Here is a 12,815-nt window from a genome sequence, read left to right on the forward strand (position 1 = left end):
TTTTGTATTTGCTTTAACAAAGCCTATGTTTAATAATGCATGAATGATAGTTAAGAGATTGCTTAGTCTCAAACAATGTAGCACTGTTAGCCTTTGTATATGTATATAAGGGGTTGGGTGCAGTTAAAAGTCAAAGTAAAAAAAAACAGGACAAAAGCAGATTTTTAAAAAAGTTCTTTTTGCAATGCAATGACATTAAGATGATTATCCCCATATTATTAGGATAGTTCTTGCAAAAGGAATAGTGTCAGATTGGAAAGTCTCAATCTGCTCCAACCTAGAGGCATCAGGGAGGAATACCATGTATATTTGGATAGCAGTTTCAGGTGTTGGAATGAGATCCTGATAATTCTTTCTTTACCAGTTGATTGGATCACTCAGAATGCTTGGATTCAACTTAATAATCATCTTTCTGTCTTATGTGGAGGTGTTCTAGTGCAAATCAGAAGTTGGAATGATCCATAAATAATGTGACAAAGGTATCTAATTTACATTAGAAATTTTGGTTATTATCAGTGGTTCAGAGAAATTTTTTTTTTTTTAAAGATTTATTTGTTTGAGAGAGAGAGAGAGAGAAAATGTGGGCGAGCGGTGCAGAGGGGCAGAGGGAGAGAGAGAGAAGCAGACTCCCTGCTGAGCACAGAGCTGGGCATGGGGCTTGAGCTCACAACCCTGGGATCATGACTTGAGCCAAGAGTTCGACTGTTAACTGACTGAGCCACCCAGGTGTCCTGGTTAGATGAAGTTTTTAGTGTTTTTCTACAGGCTGCATGTACTGATAATGGGCAATCTTTTTACCCTTTGTAGGTGCATTGCCAAAATCAAGGCAGAAGTTATGGCTTGGTTATTATAATATATGATGATTTATATAGTGTTAGTATTTCAAAAAAAAGAATATAAATGGGAAATATTTGTGTAAAAGTATAACATTTTAGTGGACTACTAAGACAGTGAAGACATTTTAACATAACTTTGTCTTTATTTTAAAGAATTCAGAAGGAACTTGCAGAGATTACGTTGGACCCTCCTCCCAACTGTAGGTAAGTACTTACGGATTTTTATTTATTTGTATCTTTTGCACAAGGTATAATTGAACCGTTGGTCTGATGTACAACTGTTGTAATTTGATTAGTAAAATATCATTGTAGTTTGAATTTAAATGACTGTGGAGGACGGTTATTGTTTCTGTGCAGAAATGGAATACTTATCAAGTCTGTTTGTAGAGGTATAGTGGGGTTGCCAAACAGAGTAATGCAATAACAATAAGATAATGAAATTATAGAGTAACAAATACAATTATCTTTCAGTGGAATAGGTGTTGGGGCCTTAAATGATTTCTTTAATGATAGAATAATAGTGTGGCTAAAATATTTGCTATTTGATAATTCACTTGTTACTTTGTTGGAAATTGATTTTTAAAAGTACTGGAACATTAAACTGTTTTTTCATGGTTTACATTATTTCTTGGCTGTAGCTAAGTAAGAATGGGTGATTTGAGGCAGTGATGTTAAATTTAAAACTCTCTCCTTTATGACCGCATTCTTCAATTTTCTGGTCAGTTTATAAGAAGTAATAGTGCTTGCCTGGAAATGATTAATGATATACAGGTAGATAGAGGAAGAGGAGAAAAATGACCTCCTACCTTATACTAGATCTTGGGTCTGATGCAATAGTTGGAAGATTGGCTGTTGGTCTAATATAAAACATTTCTTTCTGTTTTGATATGAGGTCAGTGTTGGAACCCGGCCATCATGGAGTTTTCATAGTTTAAATTGGTAGTCTTGTGGATTGAAGGTGAGAGGGCAGATTACAGGAATATGTTGCTAATATTGAATGAAGGTAGAATTTATTGTTTGGTATGATTTCTGATTTTACTGATCTTATTTTTATGTGAAAGCAAAGGTAGCAACTCTACATATTAATGAAAGTGAGAATTTTGCACATGGCTATTTGATACTTGGCAAGTTGAAAGCTGTTTTGTGTAGGAAAAGTTCTAGTAAGGCTTTTTATGTTTGTGGTAAATCTAATGTTCTTTACATGAGAGTCATATACAGTATATACCCTTGCAATAATAATCAAAGAATCTTTTATTCAAATACAACAAATATTTCTTTGTTAAGTAAAACTGTTTAACAGTAATACTTTTTGTCACACTTAAAAGACTGTTACATCAAAGACTTTTTCAGATGGTAAATCATTGGTCGTTTTGGTTGCCAATTCTTGGAAATGGATTGATTTTGGAAAAACTCCAGTTTGAATGAAACCTAAAATCTCTTGTTTCTTATGACAGTATTCATTTGAATGGTTTGAATCTTTTAAAAAAATAGTTTTACCACGTATATTATTTTTATAATCTTTTTACAACTAAATTGATAAATATATGAACTTAGTTTATATACTTATTTGCTTAAATTTTGACAACAAATTACCGGCAAAATGAACTACTTTGTTTTAATGAGCTTGTTTAAGGCTCATTTTTAATAAATGAAATCCATGTACAATATTATGTGATGGTTAGACTGCAACTTTGTTATAAGATGTATTATTTTCTAATACATTAGTCTAATTTAGTTTTGACTTACTACAGATAATTTAGCTTGATTAAACCAGTGTGTTATAAACATGCGTGAAAACAAGTGTGAGGAAAGGAATTACATAATGGCAATTATTTAAATAAACTAAAATAATTAAACCAATTCTATTTAAAGTTAAAAAGAAAAGTTTATAATGTCTGAAATTTGGAGTTTTACTTTTTCATTAAGCCACAGTTAATGGTATCATTACTGGTCATGTAAACTCTTTATAAATGAAGCGTTTTAAAACGTGGATGTGACACATAATAAGCCCTTTGGTAAGTTTTAGGAAAGATACCTACTTTGTTGGTTTTTTCCCCCAGTTTTATTGAGATATAATTGATATATAACATTGTAGAAAGATACCTACTTTGGTTAATTTGCCTGCTTGTGGGAATTTGCAAGGAAATTCATTTAATGGTATGAAGATTGGGTAGTTAACAAGTTTGCTTTAGAAGCCAGGTTTGTGATTCAGTGGGTTTGGCTCCTTTTCTCGATCCCAGAATAGTTGATTGAACCAGATGAGGCAGAGATAAAGATCATATCCACCTTCATGTATGTGGTGCTCCCCTTTGGCAAGCGAAGGATCCTCTATGTTGTGGCTGATTGGGAAGTGGTGATTAGTTCTACAAGCCCTATGTACTTGTGCTACTTAATATAGATGTCAGTGTGATTGTTAAGTGGATTACTGTGGCCTTTGGATTGTTTGGTGTCAAATATTTGATTGTGGTTTATAGTAAATCTGCCCATCTTTATTTTAGTGGGAATGTGGTTACTATCTTCAGAAAGAGAAGTTAGAGCGTAATTTTTGTTTGACTTATTTTTGGCAAAAAGTTAATAGTGCTTTTGTGGTTGATTTTTAAAAGTTCTGTGCTGCCTTCATCTGTGTCCTAATGACTTAACTTATAGAAATTAATGAATTAATTTATAGAAATATACTAAATTAAAGTTATCTGCCTAGTAGAGGGAGTCAAAATCACATTCCCCTAGTACTCTCTTTGTTATTACCTTTACCAGCACACAGGCCTCTCTAAATCCTGCCTTTTTGGTTGCCTGGGTAGTTGTTAGCTCACTATCACAGATAAGATTATGTATGAGGGAACATCTATGGGTTTACCTGTTTAGACAGATTGGAACAGGCATTTTATCTGTTATTGTCTCAGTGGGTGGTTGTGTGTCACATTCCACTTAGAGTGTGGTTTACCCTTATTTTCTGGAAACTTAACAGACAAGTACAGCCCAGTTGTGTGTATTTGTCAGGTTAAAGATGGCATCTCTGAATTTTGGTGCATCTCTTATGTGATGCCCGGTTAAGCAATTCTTGGAATTATATGGGAGGAACTAGGATGTGTGTAAGTATTCTGTGAGTCTGTCATTTAGACATGGTGGGAATATAAAGTCTTTCTGAATTATATCATTCAGTGTAGATGGATATGTTTATGTAAGGCATTTTTAGGGGAACTGCTGTGGTATTGTTTAATTTTTTCTCTCACGTTTTGAATGAATCTAAAATTTTTTTTTAATCTAAATATTTTTAAAGCATCCACAAAATACTTTGATAATAGGTTGAATTATTTCTTCTTATGGGAAACATGCCTATATATCTTTCAATTTTCACTTCTGTTGTCTTTAAGGTAAAAATGCAATAATACGGTTTTTTAAAAACTGGATTCAATTATCTTTGTGTTTTTTCCAATTACAGCCCAAGTTAATGTTTAAAAACAAAACTTTATGATACATCTAAGAAAAAAGTTTCTATTCATAAAATCAGAGGGTCTGTAGGGCCATTGGCATAGAAAATTATATATAGTTTGGGTGAAATTGGTTGTATATTTAGAATATTTCCTGTAAGTAGTAGAATATATTTTGCTTGGTTTCAACTCTTAATGGTGGATAACATAATTGACCCATGACATTTGCAAAGGCTCTGTTCTGAGGTCTCTTCAGATCCGTAAATGTTTTCGTATTGCCAGCTGAGTTGGAGTTACTGGACTAGAATTGCTCACTATTTCAGTTCCTTGCACACCAGCTTAGCTGGATGGAGCCAGGAAGATTCATGTTACATCCTTACAGAATCCTAATAGGTAAAATTGCTGCCCCTTGTAAATGACTGTATGTTGTGACTATCATGATTCTTCACAAATTGTCAAAAGCACAGATCTTGAATCTGTAAATGTGCTGATATGTTCAATTCCCTTTCCTTGATGCTAGTGGGAAACTGGGAGTTAGCTAGAAAAATCTCCAAATTAAAATTAAAACTTTTGTCATCTAAAGGGTAGCTTGTTCTTTTGTATTGTAGGGAAACTAAATGCAAATTCTGTCATGATCTGTGTCCAGGTTTGTATTAACGGCATGAGAATGGAAATGACAGAGATCCTTACTACTTTTTGAAAGTATAGACTGATAAAATGACTCATTTAGCTTTTGATTTTTGATTTAGTAATTGAGAAGTATAAGGAGGAAATACTAAGGATGTAGTTCAGTTATAAGAGCAGTTTTCACTTTTTATTGCTATGTTTCAATGATCTACTCATTGAACACAGGCTCTGCTTTACTTTAAAAAAAAACTAATTGGCTTTATTGAGATGTAATTTAAAGCGTAAAATTCAGTGGCTTTTACTATATTCACGGAGTTGTGTAACTATATTCACAGAGTTGTCTAACCATCACAATCAATTTTACAACATTTTGATCACCCCAAAAAGATACATCAAACCTTTTAACAGTCACTCCTTCCCATTTCCTCCCAGCTCTCCCAACTCTAAGCCCTAGGTATCAGTTTGTTCTGTCTCTTATGGAATTGCCTGTTCTGGACATTTTGTATTAATGGAATCATATAAGATGTGGTCTTTTATGACTAGCTTCTTTCATGAAGCATAATGTTTTCAAGGTTCATCCATGTTGTAGTGTGCATCAGTATTTTTATCTTTTTGTCTCTGAGTAATATTCCATTGTGTGGATATACTACATTTTATTTATCCATTTATCAGTTGATGCACATTTGGGTTGTTTCCACTTTTTGGCTGTTATGAATAATGCCGCTGTGAACATTCGTGTACAAGATTTTGTGTGGACATATGTTTTCATTTTTGGGGGTTTATACCTAGGAGTAGAATTGTTGAGTCATAGAGTAACTACGTTTAACCTTTTGGGGAACTGCCAGACTTATTACAAAGTGACTGTACCATTTTACCTTCCTACCAGCAGTGTTTAAGAGTTCCAGTTTCTCCACAACCTTGGCAGTTGTTCTTGTCTGTCTTTTTGACGATAACCATCTTAGTAGGTATGGAGTGATATGTCTTTGTAGTTTTGATTTGCATTATCTTAATGAATATACTGATGATGTTGACCATCTTTTCATATGCTTTTTGGCCACTTTTATATCTTCTTTGGAGAAACGACTATTCAAATCTTTTGACCATTTTTAAATTGAATTATTTGTCTTTATTGCTGAGTTGTAAGTGTTCTTTGTTTATTTTTGGTTACAAGTCCTGTATAGGTATATGATTTGCAAATATTTTCTCCTAATTTGTGGGTAGTTTTTTTTTTTACTTAATAGTGATCTTTGAAGCAGAAAGTTTAAATTTTGTTGTAGTCTAATTTACCTGTTTGTGTGTGTGGTGTTACTTCTAAGAAACCATTGCCTAATCCAGTACTACAGAGATGTACATGTATATTTTTCTTCTCATGGTTTTTTAGTTTTAGCTTTTTTATTTTGATCCTGATCCATTTTGTTTATGGTGTGAGGTAAAGGTCCACATTCATTTTTTGTGTGTGTGGATACTGTTATGTCAGCACCATCTGCTGAAAACACCACTGAATAGTCTTGACATCTTTGTTGAAAAATCAATGAATTGTAAATGTGAAGGTTTATTTCTGAGCTCTAAATTTTATTCCATTGATCTGTATGTCTATACTTATGCCTGCCACTACCATATAGTCTTTCTTTTCTTTTTATTGACACAGAATCTTGATTATAGCTTTGCAGTAAGTTTTGAATCAGAAACTTTAAATTCTCTGATTTATTTTTCATTGTCTTCACTCATTAGCTAAGGTGTTCCCAGTATAGGAGAGGCCATGACGACATAAATCTAACCACTGTCTCACCTACTGTTGATGAGAACCATTTAGTCGTGGAAATTGTATTTTCCAGATCTGACACAGTATGTAGGGAAATGTGTTTGTGTGGGTTAACATTTTTCAAAACTATACGACAGAATGGGAAGGCATTGAAAAAGAAATTGGGGATAGCGTTTATATAGGAGTGAACTCTGTAAAGAACCTCCAGTACAAAAATCTAATTATTGCCACTGATTGTTTTCCTTTTTTGGTTATTGTGGTAATATTTTTTATGGCATTTTTAGCTTTTCAAGGATTTTCATATATGATTGTCATTTTGTCTTGTAAATTACTCTCTGAGAATCCTGCGGTTAAGTAACTTGCTCAGAGTTGCACAACTAGTTGATTTGGATATAAATCCAGGTTTTCTACTCTTCCATCCTTTATTATTTTACATGTGTGACTAGATAGAAAAATACATTTAAAATTACATTTGTGGCTAGTCATTTGTGGCTCAGTAAAGAAAGAAAAAAATCAACATGCAAGGCAATCCAAAATATCATTTGTATTATGTTTGATTTGTATTCCTGAATTCCATGAGACAGTTTTTTGCCAAAACACTTTGAAAAGGAATTTTTTGAGTATAGTGATTTCTACCACTCTCCCTTGTGTGTATGTTTGTGGGTATACATATCTTAGTGTTAGTGTTATTATTATTACTGGCACTTTTTCAGGTAAAGAATTTCTTTACATTTGACAGTTCTTAACTCAGTGTTTGCAGATGTCTGCACTTTTAATGCCAAATTGGTTTTTCCCAGTTAGCCTGATTCTAGGTCACCTTCCCCTACAGTTTATTTTAGTATTTATTGAGGGCTTAATATTAGGTCTGTGCTAGGGCAAGTGTAGGCTACAATAAGATATCCCGGTATAGTTCCTAATCCTAAAAATTGGCTATAACTAATTGAGAGATAAGACATATAGATGCTTGGAGAACCAAGACTAAGGGAATGATGATACTCTTGGCAGAAACTGCCAATATCTGTGGCTTCTGCAAATCTTAAGATTGATAATGCTTTCCTCTTTACCTTGGTTGCCCAGAAGCTAATAGCCTTCTTTACTTTTTGACTTTAGTCGTTAACTGTGTTTTGTGTAGAAGTCTCAACTCTGATTGTATTTTATTTTCTTACCCTTTCCCCCCAACTGTTTTTGAAGTGTATCTTCATTTTGTACTTTTATACTACATAAATTTTTTAAGCCCCATCAGTCTTTTTGGAGTGAGGCTGATGATTAATAAATAAACACTGAATAACTGAAAGGTGATGTCAGTGTGTATTGGTTAGCAGAAGGCTGGAATGCCTCTTTTGGGGAGTCATTAACATGATAAAATTTAGATATACATTGAGGACCTGTCTTATATAGGATACTGAATTATTCATATTCCTCTCTCCTTTCTTTAGTACAGATAATTGAGGAATATTTTTTATTTACTCCTAGGAGTTCTTGACTCCATTGCTGCAGTGTTGAGTGGTTTTGCATAGACTTTATTAAGACAAAAATCTTTAATATTTCAGATGCATTAAATGGTTAGAACAGCTAAAGAATTGTTTGGAATAGTACCTGTGGGTTGGGTAGCCATAGAATTGGAGTATGTGTACAGTGTGACAGAATGAGAAAACATGGTCTTACCTTATATTCCATTGGCATTAAGAGTTTCAAGCTTGTTTATGTTTTCATTTCTGTACTTTTTATGATTTTAAAGGTGTTCTTCTTCCTTACTGCCAAAAATATATGTATGTTTTCTTTTTGCCTTTACCTTGAGGCTGACTTCACCTGGGGCATAGCCAACATAGAGCCTTAAGGTGCTGTTACTTCAGGTGTAATTGTTAGCTGTCATGTACCTTTACTTCAGGACTGAGCTGGGGAAGACATAACTACATAAAATCACCAGAAAGTTTTTTACTTTCTTATTTTTTTTTACTTATTTCAGAATGTTAATTTTTAAAATACCTGCCTTTAACTATAGATTTTAAAATGTTTATTTCATAATAAAGAAAAATGTTGAGTGATAAAGTGAGTTTACTGCCCATTACTTGCTGTCTTTGATATTTTATTTCCTTTTTAAAAATTCTTTGCTGTTTTAAGAGCAGTACAATAATGTGTCTGAAAAAACATATGTTAAATGATCACACTGGGATTATATTATAATTTATAAAAGGAACAGAACATTTTATCACTTATTTTATTTTGCCCAGTTTTAAGCTGGTTATTATTTCAGATTTATTACTTAAGCACTTTGATAGAAAGTGTCATATTACTTTCTGACATATGATATTTTAATTCACATTGCTGTTTTATCTTTTAAGTTGTCCTGAAAACTGTATTCTTTAGTGCACTCAATGCATTTCTTTACAGTGATTATTACATTCATCAACTTAAATATCTTTTATCAACTAAGTGTTATTGCAAATAACAAGTACAATAGTTTTTTTGGTGTATTTTATTTTGAAAACAATGGAAATTTTGATTTTTAAATTTATGTTGTCAAAGTGTGTTTTTTGACTGTTTTTTGTTCATTTAGAACTTTTTATTAAGGACGTCTGCATAGTTTAGAGACTTACTGGGATGCTTTAAAGGTATAAGATATTTATTTACTTATTTGACAGAGAGGGTGACAGAGAGAGAGACAGCAAGAGAGGGGACGCAAGCAGGGGGAGTGGGAGAGGGAGAAGCAGGCTTCCCGCTGAGCAGGGAGCCCAACGCGGGGGTTCGATCCCAGAACCCTGGGATCATGACCTGAGCCGAAGGCAGACACTTAATGACTGAGCTTCCCAGGCGCCGCCCGAATTCATTTTCTATTCCAATACATAGAATGTAGAAACTCTCTCCCCTCTGACCTGTATGGAAGACGAAGCCTAGTAATAATGTGAAATGACCAAAAGGAGAGTCATAGCTCGCACATCAGAGCCAAGGTTCCTGCCTTGGCACCTGCTGTTCCCTCCAGCTAGAATCTAGCACTTTCCACTTCTACACCCACTGCACTGTTTTCATTTCTCCTGAGTTGTAAAATGTTGCAACTATTTTATCTATTTTACCCACTTGGGTGAGAATGCTCTCTTCAGTCTTTATATTTCAAATCCTAGCATTTAGTTGATGTTCATTGTACCCATATGTGAATAATTATACTAGGGAGCTAACAGCTATTGAATGCTTCCAGTGTTGGAGGCTGTGTGTGGAATGGTTTACCTGCATTATCTCTTTTCATCTTTATGACTAACTTTGAGGTATCTACTACCTAGTATCTATTAGCTTTAGATGGTATTTTGTAAATGGGAAGAAAGGCTTAGAGAGATTAAGTAACTTGTCCAAGGTCACATAGTAAGTAAGTGGCAGAATTAGGATTTCAGTTTTGGCGTTTCTGACTTTAGAGGCCAACTGTTTTGAGACTTTGCTAGGCAGGTCTTTCATTTGCAAAATAGATAGAGGTGAATCTGTCTAGAATAGCACTGCTCCAGTAGAACTTTTTCTATGATATAAGTGTTTTCTATCTGTGTTCAGTACAGTGGCTACTAGCCATATATGGCTGTTTAGTACTTGAAAGGTGGCTAATCTCACTTAGTAAATGAACTTCTAATTTTGCTTAATTTAAATTTAGATAGCTATATGTGATGAGTAACTATTGTATTACATACCACAGATCTAGAAAGACAAGAACTTCTCAAGCTTAAATTTATGCTTAATTTCCATTTTAGGTAAATTTTGACCTTTTTAAATTGTGCTTGTAGTTATGTAATTATACCACATAAGTACTTGTCCCCCTTCTCTCCTTTCTTCCCACCAGCCACCATTATATTTTAAGTGTCAAGGATTTTTAAATACTGCTATTTTTAGATCATCACATGTAGTTTCCATAGTTAAGTAAAAGGTCTTTATGAATATATTACAAAGTACTGGGTAAATATTTATTTTTAACTTTTTAACAAAATAAAAGCAATATTGCAAATTACTATTTTTAGATGGATTCATAATATATTGAAACTGGAAAGCATATGTATGGTCTGGCACTCTCAAGCCCAGAGAGAAAGTGGCACTTCCCATGTGCAGTTTAACGAGAAAGCTGGGACTAGCATTCAGATCTGAGAGTTCAGTGTGTTGCTTATTTCATTGATAGGATGGATATGTCTTATGGGCTCAAAAAATTTAGTTATAATTAATGCAAACAGGGAAAATGGAGAATTTTTATCCATGATTATGAAGTCCATTGGAAAGGTATTGGAGTTGTTTTGTCTGGAGAAGTGAGGGGGCCACCATAGCTGTGTTTCAACTGTTTTCAGAGCCATAAAATGGGGGAGAGATTAATTTTATTCTATGTGATTATAGGGAGTAGAACTAGCACTGCTGTGTTAAATTAGAAGGAATCCATTTTCTTCTTGATAAAAAGGCTTCATCTTCAGTCAGAGCTGTCCAGAGAAATAACGGATGACTTTAGGAGGTAATACCTGCTTCATCTCTGGAGGAATTAAAAATGAATCTGTTTGCTTATTTCAGAGGGATTTTCAGGTATCAGATGTGAAATAGTATTAGAATGGTATTTCTCAGCTGCTGGACCCTAGACAAATGAAGTATATTTTTATCACCTTTATCCTCTTCACCTATGGATTGTGACTCATTTTCCCTCTCATTTTTGTCCTTTTGGAATATGTAGTGTGTGATTTATGCCGTTTATTGATATATTTAAAGCAGCTTATCTATTTGTTATCAGTTCCATATCTAAATTAGTAAGTGAGGCTTTTATTTTCTTCTTTACTCATAACTTTTAAATTTATACAAAAAGGACAATATACGAAGAACATGAGGAAATAAGAGCCTGGCATGGGGCTTAGGGACATAAATTAATATCCATTAGTTTGGTAGGTCCCAGATTATTACATGTTGTTTCATAAATACCACTTCTCAGACATGGTTAAATAAAAATATTACTGTTGATAAAATTCTAATAAAAATTAAGTTAATCGTCTAATGCAAATTTCTTGAATAATTATTTGGTCAGTATACATACCTTCAAGACTGTGAAACTATGTAACAAACTGGGATCCTCATGGTTTCCCCCTCTTTCCTTTGGTTCTGAAAAAATATTATTTTCATCCTTAGAAATTGAAAAAGGATTAATGAAGAAAATTTGTGGGTTTTTTGGGGTTGTGTTTTCCTAATGTAACTATTCTATGAGCTAGTAAATCTTAGGATTAAAAGAAAATTCAAAGTTTTAAAGATTTCAAATGACAGAGTACACTAAAAAAACTACCATTGCTCTTTATATATACATGTGGACTGCCTGTTTCATTTATGACCACTGATTGAGACATTCATTTTAAAACTTTGGTCCAGGAGTATGAAAAGATGACTGTCATGTCTGTAGGTAGGGCAAAATTCTGTGGCCTAATGCATCAGAGCAGAATGCGCCAAGACCTGCATCCAAGTGGTGAACTGAAAGAAGGTGACAGATTCAACTGCAAGTGCTGGAGGATAATCCTTGCCTGAAGCTAGGACAAAGTTTCTGAGGAGTGGCAAAACTGCTTATTGTTTTCAGCAATTGACATTTCAGTATTAGGCTCAAGTTAGCAGGCAAATGGAGCAGTCTTTGGATTTCAGGTGGCTAAGTAGTGAGTAACGGGTTCTGCAGCAGGGGGACTTGTATTAATCTGAGCCTGCCATGGCAGGATAAGATGGCCTAGAATCTGGGAAAGTAGAACTGTAGGAGCTTGGGAGTTAACCGCCTTGAGTAGGGTAAGGCAGGATGGGATAGGAATAGTCTCTCTCAGTTCTTTTTGAGTTGACGCATTCTCCAATCTAAGATTAAAGATTTGCCCTTCCTGGCCAAGCCCTTGTGTATCACTTAAGTAAATATCTGGCAACAGCCTGGTTTATAAATGATACTAAACAGTGTTATGATCCTACTTTGCCAATAATTGGGATTTGAGGTAGGAGAAGGGACAGACAAGTTTTTTTTTTAAAGAAATATTTTATTACCTTACAGAAATACAGTAATAGTAATTTTTTTAAAAGATTTTATTTATTTATTTGACAGAGAGACACAGCGAGAGAGGGAACACAAGCAGGGGAAGTGGGAGAGGGAGAAGCAGGCTTCCCACTGAGCAGGGAGCCTGATGTGGGGCTCGATCCCAGGAC

At 34.1% G+C, this 12,815-nt stretch overlaps 1 protein-coding gene across 1 annotated transcript in view; it reads left to right on the top strand.

The window, feature by feature from the left end:
- The window catches only part of UBE2E2 (ubiquitin conjugating enzyme E2 E2), a 377,440-nt gene that overhangs the window by 15,400 nt on the left and 349,225 nt on the right, over window positions 1-12,815 (top strand). Inside the window, exon 3 of the mRNA XM_028099234.2 lies at window positions 990-1,040. Coding sequence (XP_027955035.1) covers window positions 990-1,040 — 51 coding nt within the window. The remainder of the gene's footprint in view (window positions 1-989; window positions 1,041-12,815) is intronic.

The sequence above is a fragment of the Eumetopias jubatus genome, unplaced genomic scaffold (genome assembly GCF_037043125.1).
Source record: "Eumetopias jubatus isolate StellerSeaLion01/CBP00866 unplaced genomic scaffold, mEumJub1_p1.0 scaffold_1, whole genome shotgun sequence".
Lineage (NCBI taxonomy): Eukaryota > Metazoa > Chordata > Mammalia > Carnivora > Otariidae > Eumetopias > Eumetopias jubatus.